At 34.1% G+C, this 21,352-nt stretch overlaps 2 protein-coding genes across 3 annotated transcripts in view; one reads left to right on the forward strand and one right to left on the reverse strand.

Moving 5' to 3' along the window:
- Positions 1 to 14,337, reverse strand: part of mfrn (mitochondrial iron transporter mitoferrin) — a 41,563-nt gene extending 27,226 nt beyond the window's left edge. The window contains exons 1-3 of one of the 2 annotated variants that reach the window (XM_035356688.2): positions 13,896 to 14,335; positions 11,771 to 11,996; positions 445 to 501 (exon numbers count right to left, since the gene is read on the reverse strand). In XM_035356688.2, coding sequence (XP_035212579.1) covers positions 445 to 501; positions 11,771 to 11,996; positions 13,896 to 14,012 — 400 coding nt within the window. In that variant the 5' untranslated portion in view covers positions 14,013 to 14,335. Of the gene's footprint in view, positions 1 to 444; positions 502 to 11,770; positions 11,997 to 13,895 lie in introns of both variants that reach the window. The other variant, XM_085814612.1, reaches the window with a different exon arrangement.
- Positions 14,338 to 15,216: 879 nt separating this feature from the next.
- mEFTs (elongation factor Ts, mitochondrial) overlaps positions 15,217 to 21,352 on the forward strand; it is a 28,379-nt gene continuing 22,243 nt past the window's right edge. The window contains exon 1 of the mRNA XM_035356689.2: positions 15,217 to 15,372. Within this exon, the coding sequence (XP_035212580.1) occupies positions 15,221 to 15,372 (152 nt within the window). The 5' untranslated portion in view covers positions 15,217 to 15,220. The remainder of the gene's footprint in view (positions 15,373 to 21,352) is intronic.

The following is a 21,352-nucleotide window of genomic DNA, read 5'->3' on the forward strand; positions in this document are numbered from 1 at the left end:
GAGCTACATTTAATTAACGTACCTTTATCATATGGAAACTTCTTTAGAAGTTGCAATACCATAAAGCTAATGTCTTGATTTTAGGCATATCAGTATACATTTAAGAAATGCCTTAAAAAAAACATGTTCCTCTTGGTACCTAATGTTACAAATAATAATCAATTTTTAATGTTGTTTATAATTATGCATCTATAAAATTATAGTGAATGCAATTAAAAATAGGCACTTAACATTAAATTTTCTTCATAATTATATAGTATAATTTAAGAACAGAAAATGTATATCCTTTAAAAAGATATAATTAAAATATTTTTATACCGATATATAAAACTAATAATTAATTAAAGAATAAGTTATCAAGCACTTCACCACAGTAAAAGGAGCCATAAATCATATATTGAAACAAGCTTAATAGCTGCATAATAACTATTTAAGGAAACTCACCATCACATGGATTCATGATAGCATCATGAATTAATGTTGATGTAGCACCAGCTAGCCCTGTATGGAAATTTTTAATATCTTAAAAACATGAAAAATCATAAAAAGAAACTTATTCAGAAGTCTTAAATTTTTAAGTAAAAAAGCAACACACTGATATATTTAGAGAAAAATAATAAGCAATTTTGAATATTCTTCAACCACTTGAATAGTAATCATTTACATCTACCCAGTCAATAGCTTTTCTCTTCATATTGTCTTACTCTACGAAGAAATTTGCCTTTTTTCCTTAATTATCCAGAAATTACTCTTATGATCTGAGGATTATGAAAAGATACAGTAAAAGCAAAATATATGTGAAATAAGGTACTACATGTTGTATTCAACAAAGACATGTGCAGACGATAAACAGATTTATTATATGAAATATACAAAGAAAATTATATTAACACCTGTCACTTGTTTGGTTGTTTTCCATAAGAGATGGACAGCAGGTAAAATGTTAGCATAAATGGTATATAAGGGTACAAGTAGATATTTGGAGTACTATTTTTAAAAAAAGGAAAGTTATAAGATGATAGCATAACTTCCATTCTGTTTTTTGTAATAAAGCCAGTATTTGAGTTACATTATGAAGCTGTTGAATGTTTTATCAAATGTTATCAGGGTCAATGTTCCTTCTAACCTCCTTCGGGAACATACAAGGACCTGACTCGGAACAGAGAGCTTACTAAAGCTATGTTCACTAATTGTGGTAAGTAGACAGGATACAGACGAAGGGTATACAAAACCCTTTATTTTTCTCTATATACAATAACTTCCGTACTTCGGAATACACTAAACCGCCACTTGGGGTCTAACATAAAAGTATAAAAATAAAACTAAACTCTAATTTAACTTTAGAATAATACACGTGGAAGATTGGCCTTATAATAACAGGAAGAGTATGTAGCACAGTGACTGTGAACACTACAATACGTTTAATTTATCAAGAGGATTAAAACCTCTGGCCTGGAAGGCAAACAGCAACTGCGTAACTTCTAAGGTAAGTGGCCTGCTTTGACTCACTGCTTCCTCTCTCTCGCTTGGCAAAAAGCCACAACTTAAATACTTGGCGTTCGCCAGACAACTTTGCATAAAAACCTTAACGGTTATAATTCTGGCCGGAAGTAGAAAATAAGAAGTGATAGTAAAGATTTAAAATAAAATAAACGTTAGTAAAACTTAAGATCCCTACATACTTCCCGCCAGAGTTAATTAGTTTGAAACTGAGGTCTAAAACGACCTTGTTGAAAACTTTTAGCTCTAGAATCTAACGCGAAGCCAATCTTTTACAAACATACTTCGCTAGAAACTAGAAATTTAAAAGAAAGAAATTTGTTACAATAGCAGCTCCCAGGATATACAACAATCTTTTTTCATCTGTACTGCATCTAAACAGGAGCTTTTATTCAATTCTGGTTCCTTCCAGAGATCTGGAAGGAAAACTAGTTTAATGAAATGTTACACAATGAAATGGCAAGTAACATGCATATTTATATTTCTCTTAACATTCTTATTTCATTCATGACTATTTTAATTATCTCTCCCCGTGCTCTCTGACATGTGTTGTAAAAAAACACCAAACACGAATGTGTTTCTGTCTACGTGTGCCACACTTCCTCCTACAATCAAAACACTAACGTGTTAAAATTCAACATAACGAGACCTCTTAACACACCCTAATTTCAACTCTAAACCCTGAGGTACTATTCTAAAAGTGGCTAACTCTAAAGTGTAGCGTCAGAGAGCCTAACTACATCATTCAACCTTTAACACATATTCGCCATGATTTAGTCTTTACAGTCACATGAATAACAAATTTTTAACATTACTTTCACTTTTACCATATCAAGGTATTTCTTAACATTTAAAATAACAGTTCACATGTATATAAGAACATATCAACATGCCGTTAATTTTACACATTTGAAAACATACATTAGTAGTACATTGTTAACTTCTATTCTTTTCAAAGCAAGTGCCAATTCTTTCTACATTGAAATACTACATTTCAAAAAGTCTTTCAGACTAAAACTTCTCTCTTGCTAGAATGTTTTAAATAAAATTTATACAATAACTTTTTACAATATTTAAGTCTTTACACAACGCTATTATACATCAACTTTAGTTTTACACGCGAGTAATTGAAAAACATAATACGAAAATCGGTCACAACTCATTTCTCGCCCTTTTGGCGATAAAGGTAGACCTCGCATGAGGTAAAACTTCTTGAAATCTGCCACTTGCAGTAAGAATGAAAGATTAACTTAAGTTTGCAAAGTAACATAAAATTTTACTTATCTTTGTAATATTCGGACATCCTTTTCTGGGCCCAGTCTTTAAAGGTACTGCAGATAGTAGTTTGATTTATCCTCCTTCCTGGACGGGCTCGCCCTTCAGTGCTTTCCTCTGGAAGCTTCCTTTTTTCACCAGTTCGGCCACCCTTGAATACCTTCCTTTTCTCCTCTGCTTGTGGTCTTGGCCGTTTGATGGCAGCTGGTCTTGGCGGAACCGGGAAACTTCTGTCGTGTTCCTGCTTGGACCTCGTTGTTGGCCGTTCAAATTTTCCTTGTACCTTTTCCTCCGCCGCTGATGGCCCTTCCGCAGTTCGGATACATTTACTGCGGAGAGTCCTGTCGGATGAGTCGATCTTCCGTTTTAGAGCCGGGTTATAGTTGCCGTCATTTCTCCTGGTTCTCTTCACATACATCGTCCTTCTCCCTTCTTCATTCTGGGGGTGTTCGTGAACTCTCTTTTCTGGATGGTGGAACGGCTTCTTTTTCTTGTTACCTTTAATTTTTCCGCGGGGAAATTTTCTTTTCACTTGCTCCTGCCTCTTATTGGCTTGCCCTTGTACTTGTCGTTTTTCCACCTCTGGAGCTTGTTCCCGCGGTGTCTGCCGTGCCGGATCCTGCAAAAGATTTGAAAAGATTTGCATTTTATTACGATCGTAGTAGGGCTTGATTTGATCAATGTTTGCGGAACAGGTTTCACCATTTCTGGCTTTTAACACTACTACAGCGTGAGTTATTTTTTCTATAACATATGGTCCTTCAAATCGTGGAAAAAATTTGGCAGTTTTATCTTCTGGTGCTGAAGAAAGTGAATGCTTACTTTTTAAAACTTCATCCCCTACTTTATAAGTTACTCCCCGTCATTTCAAATCATAATAGAGCTTCTGTTTTCTTTGTGCTACTTCCGTATTCTTTTTTGCTTCTTTTATTAATTTTTCTATATCACCCATTTTAAATTCTGGGGCTCTTTGTTGCACATAAAATAATTTATCTAACGGTGTTATAATCTTTCTGCCTAGAAATAACTCAGCAGGTGTTTTGCCCGTTGTATCATGTTTTGCGGTCCTAAGGGCGAAAGCAAATTCATTGACATAGTTATCCCAGCTTTTATGAAAATTTTTAACATAACTACGGATAATTTTCACTATATTTCTGTTGACCCGTTCCGCTATATTTGAGTGCGGCCGATACGGGACCATTTTTAAATGACGTATGCCCAGTTTTTGGCACGTCTTCAAATATATTACTTACAAATTGAGGACCATTATCCGATATAACTTTTAGGGGTGCCCCGTATTTTAAAATATATTTATTTAAAATAGAATCAGTAACTAATTTCGCGGAGGCTCGTTTTAAGGGAACAATTTCGGTCCATTTACTAAAATGATCAACCATAACAAGGAGATAGCGACTTTTATTTAACTGACTTTTTGGGAAAGGGCCCAATAAATCAATGCCAAATATTTCATTTGGAAATTCGGATTTAATACTATTTAGAAACCCGGCCGGGCGGAAATTAATATAATTAACTGCTTGACATGTTGGGCAGGACTGGACATACGCCCTTGTTAACTTTTGCAGTTCAGGAAAGTAGACTGCCTCGCGTACGCGTTGGATAGTTTTTCGAATACCAGCATCAGAAGCTAAAGGGCTGTCATGGAGCTCCTGCAGGATATTTAATCTAAGACTAGCTGGGATAACAGGTCGAAATTCGTTGTTGGAATTCGTAGTTTTTGTATAAAATAATAGACCATCTATTAGTTCGTAATGGGCCGCCCTATTTCTTATGGCCACAATATCTTGGTGGCTAAAATTTTCAGGATCCTTCAAATACTCATAAATGCTTCCAAACTCAGGATCCTTACCCAGTTCAGTTATTACAGTTTCTCGGGAATTTATTGTACATGCTGTGAGCATTGCCACCTTTACGGTATTCCCTTGTTCATCTATTTTAATTCTTGATAGGGCATCTGCTACGATATTTTCCTTTCCGGGGGTATGCTTGATTACCAGATTATATTCTTGCAGCTTGAGTGCCCATCTTATTAACCTTGGGGATAAATTTTTTCCTGAGTACAATCTAGTTACCGCCGCATGATCAGAGTACACTGTTATCGGCGCCTTTCCAAAATAGACTCGGAACTTTTGCACTGCTAACCGAACTGCAAGTGCCTCTCTCTCGGTCGCGGAATAGTTTCTTTGTGTTTGATTTAAAGTTCGGCTAAAAAATGCCACGGGCTGCTGATTTTGCGAAAGTACCGCTCCTACCGCATAATCCGAAGCATCCGCTGAAATTTCTAAATTCTCATCCTTTTCAGGAAATTTCAACACAGGGGCTTGCGTTAATGCTTGTTTTAATTTTTCGAAAGCACTATTGGCTTCGGCCGTCCACGAGAATCTTGGCTTTTTCCTTTTTAATTTTAACAATGGTTCAGCAATAGCTGCAAAATTTTTTATAAAGGACCTATAATATGAGCAAAGTCCTAGAAAAGAAGAGAGCTTCTTTGCCGTGTTTGGAGTCGGATACTTTTGTACAGTGATTACTTTTGATTCATCTGTCTCGATCCCTTTTTGAGATATTTTGTAACCTAAATATTTTAATTCAGGGGCTGCAAATTTGCACTTTTCGACATTAACTTTTAGACCGGCCTCATTTAATAAAGAAAGCACCTGTCTTAAATCCTGTACATGTTGGTCGAGATTATCACTAGTAATAATGATATCGTCTAAATAGATAAATGTGGACTTTCCAAGAACAGGTCTTAACACAATGTCCATGCATCGCTGAAATGTTGCCGGGGCCCCTGAAAGGCCAAGCGGCATACGCAAAAATGCATAAGTGCCAGACTTGGTTATAAAAGCAGTCTTAGGCACGTCCTCAGGCCTCACCCCTATTTGAAAATAACCAGTCGTTAAGTCTAAAGTCGTCATAAATTTGGTTGATTTTATGTTCCTTAAAATTTCTTCTATGATCGGTAACGGATATACCGGATATTTCGTTATGGAATTTAATTTACGGTAATCAATAGCGAATCTCCACCTTTTTGGATGCTCCAAAGGATAGTCATTATTTTTCTTACATAAAACCACCGGGCTAGCATAACTACTTGAGATGGGCGTTATGATCTTTTTACGTAGCATATCGGTAATATGCCATTCTATAATTTTTTCCTTATTCTTATCATACCGGTATGGTTTTTGGCGAACTGGCATTGCATCTCCGGTGTCAATACTATGGTTAGTAACCTGAGTAAATCCTGGAATATCACTAAATAACGAAGCAAATTCACTTACCACTTGTCGGATTCTATCTTGCTCGTCATTAGGCAGGTGGTCAAGTTTTAACATCGGCGGTTCAGCCTTTTCAGTACGAACTGGTTTCATTGTCAGCTTAAGGGACGCTTCATTAAAATCCAGTGTTGCTTGTCCGTCTGAAAGAAAATCTATCCCTAAGATTAAATGTGCTTTCAGATTCTTTACTATAAAAAACATCACCTTTATTTGTTCGTCCTTGATACGGATATACAAAGGTACTTTACCTATACACTTACATTTTTCTCCTTGCGCCGCTAACACTGTCGTATTATCCGCATTATATATGCGGTATTTGCGAAAATACTTCCTAAAAAAACTCTTCTGCCACACAGGAACACTGCGCGCCGGTATCCAGGAGTGCGGTGGCTGGGATATTATTCACCAAGACTTCAATCTTCGGAAGAGTCAAATTTTTCACCATTACTGTATTTAACTTGTAGGAAGAGGGGTTTTCGTGGCCTTCGGATTTCCGCACCCTCTCGTCAGCAGAAATCCATTTTAGTTTAAATTATTTTTCCTTTCCGTGCTTTCCTTCTTTTCCCCCTGGCCTTGAGACTTTTTTCCTGGGTTGCTATTGAACTGTCGACGTTCGCCGGCTGTTTTTGAATGCTCGGGTTTTTTTTCCCACTGATTCGCTTTTTCTCCGTAGCCATGTGCTTGAGTTTGCTGTAGTCTTGGCGTAAAAAATTGGTTTCGCTGTTGATACTGGCTTCTTCTTTCGACGTCCGCCGTTCTTCTACTTTCAAACTGGATTGCTAGCTCAAATAACTTTTCCAGTGTAGTCGGGTTTCTTAATTCAATAAAGTCTTGCACTTGGGGTAGTAACCTCGGCAAAATCACTTGAATTATTTCAGGATCCGGACGGTTTCCATACAAGAGTTTGAAAACGTGAATTTTTCTTAAAATAAAGCTCGAGAGGTTTTCGATTCTTTGTTGATATATACTGAAAAGTTCCGTTTCTAATTTCGCACGATCCCTTACAACAGGGAAGGCTTTTAGTAGGGCAGTCTTGAAATTTTCGTAAGTATAGGTGGGACTTCCTGCTTGACCCAAGAGACTTCTGCCTATACATTTGAACCAGTTAAGTGCTTGGCCCCTCAAAGCGCTGGTAGCTAAGGTAACTTTTTTAAATTTGTGCACGGGTAGAGCATGAAGTGGTCATCCAATTTTTCCAAAAAACTGGTTACCGGTGAGTTTCCATTAAACATTGCTTCTGGTTTCATCGAAGCGCGCATGGTCTGGACGATGTAACCGAATCCTTCCAGGGCGGCAGCTGGCATTTCTGGATTCTGAGCCGTTTCTGCAGGCAGCACAGGTTCTTCTTGAAACTCGGCCATGGTTATTCTTCGTTGGGCGCCACTATCAGGGTCAATGTTCCTTCTAACCTTCTTCGGGAACATACAAGGACCTGACTCGGAACAGAGAGCTTACTAAAGCTATGTTCACTAATTGGGGTAAGTAGACAGGACACAGACGAAGGGTATACAAAACCCTTTATTTTTCTCTATATACAATAACTTCCGTACTTCGGAATACACTGACCCGCCACTTGGGGTCTAACGTAAAAGTATAAAAATAAAACTAAACTCTAATTTAACTTTAGAATAATACACGTGGAAGATTGGCCTTATAATAACAGGAAGCGTATGTAGCACAGTGACTGTGAACACTACAATACATTTAATTTATCAAGAGGATTAAAACCTCTGGCCTGGAAAGCAAACAGCAACTGCGTAACTTCTAAGGTAAGCGGCCTGCTTTGACTCACTGCTTCCTCTCTCTCGTTTGGCAAAAAGCCACAACTTAAATACTAGGCGTTCGCCAGACAACTTTGCATAAAAACCTTAACGCTTATAATTCTGGCTGGAAGTAGAAAATAAGAAGTGATAGTAAAGATTTAAAATAAAATAAACGTTAGTAAAACTTAAGATCCTTACAATGTGAAATGAACAGAGTACTGAAAAAAATAATACATATCTACAGTAAAATTTGCAAATAATGCAAATTTTGCTATATAATAAATAAAGGTACTTTGATATTAAACATGCATTGCACTAATGAATGCAAAATACGATACGCACACTTCCATAGAAACACATGCTCCTTGAAATAAGTTGAATAGCAGGCTTCTATGCATAAATTTTTGTGATGTTAGTGAAAATATATTTAACTCAATGATTCATATAAGTCTACCACACAGAAGAAAGGATCCTGAGGCCTAACTACATAAAATTTCTAGAAACAGAGATTTCTTGAAAAGCTGTTTTATGAAGTGTTGGAGTAAAAGTGCTGTCTGGTTCTATAAGGTATACCAAAACTTTTGGTTTAAGATGATATAGAAATGTCAGTTGACAATCTGTACACTGAGGACAGGTACACAAACTTTTGCAGCTGACTGTTCTATTCTATGAACGTTTTATCCGTCAAATATGGATACATCTTCACCATATCATCATCCTGATAACATTAGACTGGTGTTAATTCTTTGCACTCCCCTTATCAGTGTAGTGGTTAGTGATGTCAGCTCCTGTATTAATGGGCCTCAAGTTTGGATATCAGAAAGACATGGATATTTGTAAGTATGCCATCTCTATGCATCATGGGGGCACTTAAAATAACTTGCCAAAAATTATCTTTTGGTGGTTTGGTGATTAGGGAGACAAAGGCATCTACCATCTAACCAAATTATCCATGGGCACTCTGGGGAAACCCATAGATCTATTCCCCAGAGTGCCCGCAGATCTATTCCCCATCAAAATTGAGACAGAACTGTACAGCTAGCAAAATAGTTAGTACAGTGGGAGTATACTTGTACAACCAATGGTGAAATTCTGGTATCCCACTCCCTCCTACCTAAACATATTCTTTCATAGTCTAGTATAAATGCCTCAAAATATACCATCAATTCATTTCATTATTTGAGATATAATCATCATTTAAGATTTATATTCATCACTTGAGATATATTAATATTAGTTGATTTCAAGAAACAAAATTAAGATCCCATGTAATGGATTATATCTTACCAAAGTTCTGCAGATCATTATATCTAGCCTGTGGACAGATCTGACTAATCTCAGTAATAAAAACTACAGCATGGTGAAAACTGCATAGATATTTGTGTGTAACATATGGCATTTAATTTTATAGCCCATTTCTAATATTTCTACTTTTAATTATAATAAAACATGAAGTAAAATATAAGCTTAATTTCACAATTCATGTTTAAGGTTTATGTTTTCATACAAAAAAGGTTATGTAATCTTGTTCTGTATTACTGTCTTCTAACCTGAAAGACAATTTGGTTGATCTCTACATTATGGTAACTTGGCGATTTTTTGGCGAAAATTTGTCAACCAACTCTTCTACAGCAACCCTCTATTTTTTTTTCCCCCGCCGCCATTTTGTCTTCACGAAGTAAAAACATGTTTCTTTTCTTTTTATCTGTTGAACACTTCTTCCAACAACCTACTAGCCGAATTACACTTATGCTAGAAATTTTATCTAACAAAACTGCTTAATCATGACAAATATTCACTGCAAAATTGGGAAAAAGTGCACAATACCATACTCCTTACGCGTTTTTCAAAATAACACATACATAAAACATGTACACGTCGACTTATTGTTACTTAAAAAAACATCCCAGAATTGCACAAAAATGGCATTGCACACACTGTTCACTATATCCATGTACATTGCTTTTTTCTCATAAATTAGAAAAATTTCACGAAAATACATGACAATTTTTTTAATCTTTAAACCCGGTAAAAAGAACATATATGAAATTATCTGATCGCGAAAAAGTATATACCCTTTCCAAATATGAACATTTCCACGTATAAAATAAATAAAATATCCAAAAACTTTTACCTCTAAATTATCTATTATATTATAAACGTCACCAACGAATTCATACCGCAAACATTAGAAATACTTAGTGTCAAATATTTAAATTATTTCCATGCACGTTTACGCAAATTACTTTACTTCCACCTTACATTTAGAACAATGCATAAAAATAATATCCTCAAATAATTAAAAATACTAACTTACCTAATCTTCTTCAGAATCTTGATTACGTGTCCGATAAACTTTTCTTATTTCTGTTTCAGGATCTTTAAAATCATACTTATAGTTCACAGCAAGGCACCAGGTAAAATAAATAACTTAATAAAACATCTTTACTTCTATCTCGCACAACCTTAAAAAAACACTTATTACTACCCCTTTCAATCCCACTAAATACCCATTTCGAATTCACTTTAGTTAGGGCTATGGGATTAAAAAATTAACGAACACTGTTTCACACAACACAGAATAAAGCCAAATACAAAATTTCCAGATTTTTTTCCCGATTTCCCCCCTTTTCCGATTAAAGAACCGTAATTCGTCCATTAATATCACATGACATATCCCATGATCTCTCATTTCCCTCACACAAAATAATGCGTAATCGGAACTCAGTACTGCTCACATTATTACCAGTCCAAACCTTTATCGCCTCCAAAATGTCGCCAAACTACCAGTTACCATATTCTAAAGATCAGCCGACAATTTTTTTTATTTAAATATGCAACTCATACCTTTCAGAAAGGCTATACCCCAAACACCATTTTGTGATTAATATGAAGATATTAAAAAATAATACAGAATTTGTCAAATTCAACTTCTGCAATAAAGTTTAATTTACTCTTTATATGCTGATAAATGGAATGATTACAAATAATTAACACCTACAATAATATTCAGGAATTTATTTACCCAAGAATCAAGTTATTTTGCCATGGAAATAAAAATTTTTAGGCCAATTTAATAATTCTGTGTTTATAAACAAGTGGCTAGCATGTCACGCAGCTGCACCACAGGTCTGTCTGAAGAAGCACCCATTATGGCAAAAGCATTTATTTTGTACAATGTAATATTCATTGTATTTTTACTATAAATTTGTTGTTATTGTTGTTTTCTGAATTGTTTATAATTTATTTTAGTTTATTTTGTTGATTTGTGCACAATGCCTAGATTGTGCAATTCGTAGATTATTTTTTTTAATTTAAACAGAATGCTGTGTACATGGTATTCTTTGAAATTTATTGTTATGTTAATTTATTAAAGCAAAGTGTGCATAGTTCATGAATTCTTTCGCTGCCTAGATTGTGCAATTCATAGTTTTTTTTTTTTTTTCAAGTAAATATATCGCTGCGTACATGGATTCTTGTCAAATATTTTTGGTTAGAAACTTTACGTTTTTGCTAGCTAAATTGTTTGTTTTTGTTTCAGATTCAGATTAAATTGTGTGCTCAAAATGTGCATCTGCGAAAACCACGTTTTCGGAAACATTTTAGGCTTAAAATTCGAAATGTATACAAAAAATTTAGATAGTAATATGGCACCATGGAGTTTTTTGCCAAAAATATTTGGCAAGAAATGTGTCGCCAAGCGAGGGCGTATATAAGAGTACTTCCAAAATGATTTATAATAGCCAAAAATTATTAATTATATACATCCATATTCTAAAAACTTGGCAACTTCTACTAAGGTGGTTGCACTAACACATAAGTACCACTGACACTAGCATATTACAGGAACAAGGCTACTCCATTAAATATTAAACTTCTTATCAACAGTTATAAAAAATAAAAGTAAAATAAGATGAACAAAGAAAAATGATCTTTTACCTTGTGTTAATGCATTCCCATTACCATGTGGAGTACCACTAAGAAAACGTTTCATTTTTTCATATGTTGAAAAATATAATGCATGTGCAGGACCCGCACCAACAACAACAGCAGACATGCCACGAACAGGACGCAGTACGCCTTCATTACGAATCATTTTGAATAAGGCCTCTGTTATACTACGATATTTTGCTTCAGGACTTGGTTTTAGAGATTGCATACGAGTCTGAAAAAATTATTTTTCAACATTAATAATTTCATCTGATATCATGTTCATAATTCCATATACAATGTATTGAAAAAAATTTCATGCAAAAATTAATTATTTAATTATAACTTATTTTAGTTGTTTAACTTAATTAAATATTTTTACTTAAAATATTTAACTTAATTAAATATTTTAAGTAAAAATATTTAATTAAGTTAAACAACTAAAATAAGATGTTTTCATAATAGCAAGGATGAAAGGTCATTGGATGCTATTAAATAAACTTAATTTCTTCACAAAAGTCACTATTCCTGTGGCTTTGACACTTTGGGCTTTCAAATGAGGAATCCAAGTGAAGTTTTCATCCAAGGAGTTTTAACTCGACCTTCTTGACTGTAGCTCCTCTATGCTTGATGCGTGGGTTCCTTATCATAGTTTATTTGGGCTTGTGAACTATTATGTATTTAGATTTATCCTATGATGTTTTAAGGTGTTTTCAGTACAGAGGTTGTCAAATATCAAGATAACCTTGTTGCAGTTTTTCTCCAGTTCGCCCCTGCTGTGACCTCGAACGATGAAAATGGCATTGGCAAAGGCAGATGTTCGTTGTATGCAGTGGCTAATGTACATTCAATATGGAATTAAATGCGACATTTATTCCAGAGATCTGGTCCAGTGCATGACCCCAAATATATTAAATTTTGACTTTCCTTTAAATATAATATTGCTTATGATAGATTTTATGGTTAGTCTATATTTTAGAGTGCCCCTTGGATTATCGAGAAGTTTTATTTATCAAGAAGTTGTTTCATTTATTGCCAAACTGCTGTTTCATTTATAGTAACCTAAGTAGTTAAGCATTATGGAAACCCTATCACGACATGATTGGTTGCATGATTGCGGTGAATTAGACTGATCAAAAAATATTTGTAAGGGCTTATTTCTGTGTTGGATGTCAGTTAGGAAGTACATTGCATATTTTGTGCTTTACATTGTAAAATGACTGCCAGCTGTTGAAGCACAACCCTGATTGGCTTAACACATAGACTCATCCAAAAGGGGCAGTATTACTTGCTGCGACATAAAAGGTCTTCTCTTCTCTGGAAAGAGCTATGCTGGAGGAAAAGAAAATCCCCATCCTTCCACCCTATTTTGAGAATAATTTGGTCTGAATGGTGTATGCGTGTTTGCGCTCATGGTCGCGGATGAGGCGGTCGAACTATATAGAATGAGAGAGCGAAAGGCGTTTGTTTTGAAGTGGCTGAGGACAGAAGAAAACAAACTTTATTAAATGCAATTCAATGGAATATTTTACCTGGAACAATGATCATATCCAGCTGCTGGAAGTCGTACAATTGTCTTTCTGGCTTCAATTACTTCTCAATAAATCACGTGTTGACATTTAAGGATCTGGAAACCAGAGCTCACATCAACACTATCGAAGTTATGCAGAATGTAACAAGAAGGGATTTTTGGAAAAAAATGCCACCGACAGTCCAGCACTACGGAAGATATTTCTTACACTTATTTTTGTGAATTTATGTGGCGACGGCAGTATGCAGATTCTAGGTCAGATAATTTTAGAAAGTTTTTGGATGCCGTTAAGGAAAGGAATTTTGTGTGCCACAGACTGAAGACACAAATATTTCTAAATAAGGTAAATTGATATTTCCTTTTGGTAGTGCATATAGGAGATAACATGCATTTCCCTTTTTATGTTACTTCATTGATTGATTTAAATTGCAGTTTATTGAGATTATATATATATTTTTTTAATGAACATATTTACTTGAAGAGTTTGAAAACTAAATTAATTCTTAAGCATATGTCTATCAATTTTAATGCACTACATTAAAAAAAAAAATATCATCTCGAACGAATTTATATTGAAAAATAAATCAAAGTATCCCTACTTACTTTCACGGAATCAAGCGGATACATAACACAATGTTCCATGATTCCCGCGAATGCTCCAGCAACCATGTGAGTACTCATAGATGAATTGGGCAAATGTTCATAGTCATCAAAGTCCATGACGTAAACAATGATTTATTGCAGCTTATATTATTTAAATATGACTTTGTTCCAATTTTCAAGGCGCATAACTGATCGAAAATGCGCCAGATTTATTCAGCCGAAATGAGGACATACTATCATTACAAAATCCATTTCATAGAGAAATGATGTAAGGCGGAACTTTAGTTCCTACGATTCCACGATGCAAGGATTGATTAAAAATTACGCAACGCATGGGAAGAGAGTCACAGTTATGAATATCAATAGAAAAATATAGCTAAGACCAGTATATAGATCTGGCCTCTTTCCCATCACATATGACCTGTCCATATAATTTTGCATCATGCCATAGTGAAGGTTTCGAACAGAAGAGGCCGCTGCCGTCGGAATGTCCAAAGGCGGGGCGGATGGTAATGGGCGGTCCCTGCCTCGGAGGTAGAGCAGAAAAGAAGGCCTTTTCTTCTGGTTGAAATACATCCTCAGTTCCATCTCAGAACAGAACTTACACTTTTCGGACTTCTCATGCTGTCAGACACTTTACTGGACTCCTTCGGATTATATGGCAAGAGCAAAAATATTTTGCCAGGATTTTAAACCTTATAACTATCGAAGTATACCGGTTGACGTAGCTAGACTAAAGAGATGTAGAAAGAAAGAGAACCTTATATATAAGAAATAAAAGAAAAATTATCCTTAAATATATTAATTTAGCCGATTCTTTAGTCTTAGAAAAAGTCTGCCATTATTTACTCTCTTTTTTTTTTTACCATTTATTTACTTTTTCTTGTTATTTATTGGTTTATTTCATACATATTCTATTTTTGATTGATTATGTTATTAGTAAATCCTAAGGAAAATAAAAACTGCTTCCGTGTTTATTTTGTTCAGATCAAAATCTAGATCAGCATTTTTAGTATCAAGTTAAGTTTTCTTACATTTTATCTCGTATGGCATAAATACGAAGTGTTTCTCTTAGAAATTTTCTATAAAAATATTCTCTTCTTGAACCGGGTATTTTTATAAAAATTATTATAAATAACAAACTAAAAACCATACTGTTGTATGAATCGCGAACTATGATATAAAAATACCGCAGTGGCTAATCGCACCGACGGTGCGAATAGCTAACAGGCTATTCACATCACCTACTTTCGCGCATGCGCACAAGCAGCCCAGGTACCAGCATTTTACGCCGATTTCCGTTTAAGCGTCTAATCGCACCGGTGATGCGAATAGCATCGGCCATAAAAATACAGCCTCAAAAAAAGACAAAACTTTTTTATTTTAACGGGCAGAAAGATCTCTTGTACGGAGAAAAACAAAATCTGATTTTTAACGCTGGTGTACAGGGTTTAAAAAGAAATTTCGTCATGCTTGGGTCAGTAATATTAAATATTTTCTTAATTTTTATGTCAGTTATAAATTTTTTATTATCATTTCATTTATTTTATAAGAAAGAGGTATTCAAATAACTTTTATGTACTGTTTATTTAATAAAAAGATGCCGGTTGTGTTACGTAAAGACAGTTCTGTATATTAAATCGGTTAATTAACTATAGCGAAGCACTCATAGATGATTATCTACCTACCTAAAATGAGATTACCTTTGATTACCTAAAAACTGCCGAAATTTTTTATGCAGATAGCTGTGTAACTTTTGAAATGTAATGGCTTATTTTAGTTGACATCCGAAAAACACATACAGCTGCTCATCCACGGGGAAAGGAGCTCTGATGGAAATACTGGATTGTTTGGCATATATGTAGAAAGAAAATTAAATCAGGGTTTGATTCTAAAGAGAATATCTTTCTCAACTTTTGTAATATTAATTATACTACATTATTAATTTTTCGTATTAAATTCTTTATTATATATTCGTTCATTCAAGACATGCCGCCTTAATTTCTTCCTCAAAACCCTTATAAATTTTCCCTCGCAATCCATAAAACCAATTAAAACTGGATTGTGATTAATTACTGTAATACTAAGTATATAATTCTCTGTATATTTTAACTTTCAGTCATTTTATATAGCTAGCAGGATATAAACTTGACAAAAAGTATGTACCACTAAATGATTTTGGTTTAATCCTAGTATCCGGTACACACTCGATTTGGCGACTTTTGTGATGAGCAGTAAAAACGGGACATATACGATGAGTAGTAAACAGGTATTCAAAGAATATATATAGTTATACATAGTATATACTATGTATATAGTGATAGTATATAGTGTATAGTATACTATCACTATATATACATAGACGTTCTTTTGTAATTTTTGGTGTTGGCGATAATTTTCAAAATCGCGCCAAGGCTGCACCGTATACTAGGATTTTACCATGATTTTCTGTTATTAATCTGCCCTGCTATTTAGTCATTTGTGCACTTCAATTAAATATTACTTTAATGGCTGATCTTTAGAATATGGTAACTGGTAGTTTGGCGACATTTTGGAGGCGATAAAGGTTACTACCTAGGACTTTGGTAATAATGTGAGAAGCACGCAGTTCCGATTACGCATTATTTTGTGTGAGGGAAATGAGAGATCATGAGATATGTCATGTGACATTAATGGACGAATTACAGTTGTTTAATCGGAAAAGGGGAGAAATCTGGAAATTTCGTATTTAGCTATATTCTGTGTTGTGTGAAACGTGACATTAATAGACGAATTACAGTTCTTTAATCGGAAAAGGGGGTTAATTTGGAAAAGCTTCATTGTGTGTTGTGTGAAATAGTGTTGATTAATTTTCGGATTGCATGGCGCTTTGTAAAGTGAATTCTAAATTTTTAATGCGTTTATCTGATAATAATAATAAGTTGAGATTGTGTGAAAGGAAGGATATTACAAGTTTAAATGGCGGTGCAAGAAATATGGTGAAAATGGACATTTTGTGAAAAGGAGTGTAAGGAAGGGTACTTAGTTTGCTGAACGTAGTTTGAGTATAGGTGAAATTTTATTAATTTCTTATTACTTGGTGAATAGAATTCTAGTTGACTACTGGATTTAGGATTTAGAAATTAGCAGTAGTACTGCAGCGACGTAATGAAGATTCTGAAGAAGATTAGGTAAGTTAGTATTTTTAATCATTTGAGGATATTATTTTTATGCATTGTTCTAAATGTAAGGAGTAAATAAATTAAAATGGTATTATTTGAAAATTGTTATTAGCAATGATTTAGTTTAAAGTAATTAAGATTGTAATCTAATTTTTATTAATTTAATGTATGTGCTTATTTATATTTTAAGTAGTGTTTTTTAATTTAATTATATTTTAATTTAATGATCGGGATTTTGTGAGTTATATGTTTGTAGTATTTTGGAATATATTTGAGTAGTATACGTTGAGTATTTTCATGCATTTTCGTGAAATTTTTCTAATTTATGAGAAAAAAGCAGTGTACATGGATATAGTGAAGAGTGTGCGCAATGCCATTTTTGTGTAATTCAGGGATGTTTTCTTAAGTAAAAATAAGTCGACGTGTACATGGTTTATGTGTATGTGTTATTTTGAAAAACGCGTAAGGAGTATGGTATTGTGCACTTTTTCACAATTTTGCAGTGAATATTTGTCATGATTAAGCAGTTTTGTTAGATAAAATTTTTAGCATAAGTGTAATTCGGCTAGTAGATTGTTGGAAGAAGTGTTCAGTAGATAAAAAGAAAAGAAACATGTCTTTACTTCGTGAAGACAAAATGGCGGCGGGGAAAAAAAAATAGAGGATTGCTGTAGGAGAGTTGGTCGCCAAAAAATCGCCAAGTTACCATAATGTAAAGATCAACCACTTTAACATTTTATATATATATACGTCAGGAAATGTAAAATGAATGAAAAATAATATTGTCTAATTGTAGATGTGCTAAGTGTTAACAAATGATTTGGTGGTGGTTTATCTGGCAAGAAAAACTTTTAACTGGGCATTTAAAGATGACTAACTGATTTTTAAAATTTAATACTTAATCTGATAATCTCATAACATTTCTAATAATGTGACTTATTGTTACGTTTATTTTAGCTATTTTTACTGTGCCAAATGATTTTAGTAGTTTTGACACAGGTTTGTGGGCTAATCTTTGGAATATGGAAACAGGCAGTTTGGCGACATTTTGGTTGACTATAAAGGTAACTATCTAGGACTTTGGCAATAATGTGAGAAGTTCGCAGTTCCAATTACGCATTATTTTGTGTGAGAGAAATGAGAGATCATGAGATATGTCATGTGACATTTATGGACGAATCACAGTTCTTTAATCATAAAAGGGGGGAAATCTGGAAAAATATCTGCAGTACTTTTAAGTATTTTGTATTTAGCTTCATTGTGTGTTTTGTGAAAAAGTGTTGCTTAATTTTTGCATCCCATGGCCCTATGCAAAGTGAATTCGAAATTTTTATTGTGTTTAGCATTTTGTATTTAGCTTCATTGTGTGTTGTGTGGGTATGAAATGAGATTGTGTGAAAGGAAGGATATTACAGATAAGTTTGAATGGCGGTGCAAGAAATCTGGTGAAAATGGACATTTTGTGTTCCGCCATGCACTCAAGATTCTGTAGAAGATTAGGTAAGTTAGTATTTTTAATCATTTGAGGATGTTATTTTTATGCATTGTTCTAAATATAAGGAATAAATAAATTAATATGCTATTGTTGGAAAATTTTTATTAGCAATGAATTAGTTTAAAGTAATTAAGATTTTAAGTTAATTTTTTTTAATTTAATGTATGTGTTTATTTATATTTTAAGTAGTGTTTTTTAATTTAATTATATTTTAATTAAATGATAGTTATTTTGTGAATTATATGTTTGTAGCATTTTGGAATAGGTATCAGTAGAAGTAAACGTGCATGGAAATAATTTAAATATTTGACACTAAGTATTTGCAACCATTTTTAATGTTTGTGTTATAAATTCGCAGGTGACATTTATAATAGATAATTTAGAGGGAAAAGTTTTTGGATATTTTATTTATTTTATACATGTAGATGTTCATCCTTGTAAAGGGTATATACTTTTTCGCGATCAGGTAATTTCATATATGTCCTTTTTACCGACTTTAAAGATTCACCAAATTTTCCTGCATTTTCGTGCAAATTTTTCTAATTTATGAGAAAAAGCAGTGTACATGGATAGAGTTAAGAGTGTGCGCAATGCCATTTTTGTGCAATTCTGGGATGTTTTTTTAAGTAAAAATAGGTCGACGTGCACATGGTTACCGTGTATGTGTCATTCTGAAAAACGTGTCAAGGAGTTTGGGAACTACTCTGATATGCGCCCTCAAGTCGCCAAATATTTTTGGCGAGAAACTTCACGCTGCCATATTGCTATCTAAATTTTTTGTCTACATTTTGAACTTTTAGCCTAAAATGTCTGCAAAAACTATGTTTTGAACACACAATTTAGCTAAAAATTCGAAACAAAAACAAAAAATTTAGATAGCAAAAACGTAAAGTTTCTAACCAAAAATATTTGACAAGAATCCATGTACACAGCAACATGTTTTAACTTAAAAAAACATCTACGAATTGCACAATGTAGGCAGCGAACGAATCTACAAACTACGCAGACCTCGCTTTAATAAATTAACATAATAACAATAAATTTCAAAGAATACCATGTACACAGCATCCTGTTTAAACTTTAAAAAAATTCTACGAATTGCACAATTTAGGCAAGGAAGGAATCTACGATCTACGCACTCCTCGCTTTGATAAAATAACATAACAACAATAAATTTCAAATAATACCATGTACACAGCATTATGTTTCAACTTTAAAAAACATCTACGAATTGTACAGTCTAGACACTAAACAACAAAATAAACTAAAATAAATTTCAAACAATTTAAAAAAGCAACAATAACGACAGAAATTCATACTAAAGAACCAATGAACATAACATTCTACAAAATAAGAGCAAGGATAAAATAAAATGCACTTACCATGAATTAATGCGTTTTCGAATAGCAGAAATATAAATTTCATACCGCCTTTAACATGCCGCCACACAATCACTATCGTATTTACATGACAGCCAGACACACTATCCAGAAAATTTATACTATGGTTCACAAATACATAAAATCACAAATCCCTACTTCTATCATGCACTGCCATTAAAAAATAATCTCCTAGACCCTCTTTCCACAGTTCCAAATACCCACTACCCCTCAACAGGATAGCCACAATCATATTTCCTTTTGCCGAACTTCAATTCAACAACTAACCATTTTATCTTTCCCTCCCATCTTCTCAGACACAGAGGCGAACCAACGAGCTCCAGCGGAAGATTTTTCAACGTCAACAGGGTTGCCATAGAACACGCAATTGCGCCAAAAACCAGCGCAGAACACATATCGCCACATTTGGTGAAATTAGGGTGTATATTAAAGTTGTACCGGAGTTTGCGATTCTGCACTTTCTCCCAATTTTGCAGTTAATATTCGTCATGATTAAGCACTTTTGTTCCATAAAATTTCTAGCATAAGCGTAATTCGGCTAGCAGATTGTTGGAAAAAATGTTGAGTAAGTAAAAAGAAAAGAAACCTGTCTTTACTTCGTGAAGACAAAATGGCAGCGAAAAAAAAAAAAGTAGAAGGTTGCTGTAGCAGGGTTGATTGCCAAATTTTCACCAAAAATCGCCAAGTTAAAATATTCCAAAGATTAACCGGTTTGTGTTTGCATGGATAAATCAGATAATTTTCCTTAGAAAGTGTATATCTTGAAGACATTCTTCAACAGCCCTTGTGCTGTTTGTCATAACTAAATAATCAGCCTTCATTTTAATTTTGTGATATTATTTGTTGCTGCTTATGCTCACTTCTCTGAAGGGCTAATCTTTGGAATATGATAACAGGTAGTTTGGCGACATTTTGGTAAGGATACTAGCTAGGACTTTAGCAGTGTACATGGATAAAGTCAAGAGTGTGTGCAATGCCATTTTTGTGCAATTATGGGATTTTTTTTAAGTGAAAATAGGTTGACGTGTACATGGGTACCGTGTATGTGTAATTCTTAAAAAAGCGGCAAGCAGTGGGCTATTCTGCACTTTCTCTCAATTTCGCACTTAATCTTCATCATGATTAAGCACTTTTGTTCCATAAAAGTTCTAGCATAATCGTAATTCGGCTAGCAGATTGTTGAAAAAAAAATGTTGAGTTAAAAAAAAAAAAAGCCTTTACTTCTTGAAAACAATATGGCGTCCAAAAAAAAACTAGCAGGTTGCTGTAGCAAGGTTGGTCGCCAAAAAATTGCCAGGTTACCATAATCCGAAGATTAACCCTCTGAAGTAGTCAACCCAAGCCCATGAAGTTTATCATGCCAAGAAGCGTTGGATTACGCCTGTTGTTGGCAACAGCTTT

Source organism: Stegodyphus dumicola, chromosome 4 (genome assembly GCF_044657685.1).
Source record: "Stegodyphus dumicola isolate Sdum_Otavi_A_Nest chromosome 4, ASM4465768v1".
NCBI classification, from domain to species: domain Eukaryota; kingdom Metazoa; phylum Arthropoda; class Arachnida; order Araneae; family Eresidae; genus Stegodyphus; species Stegodyphus dumicola.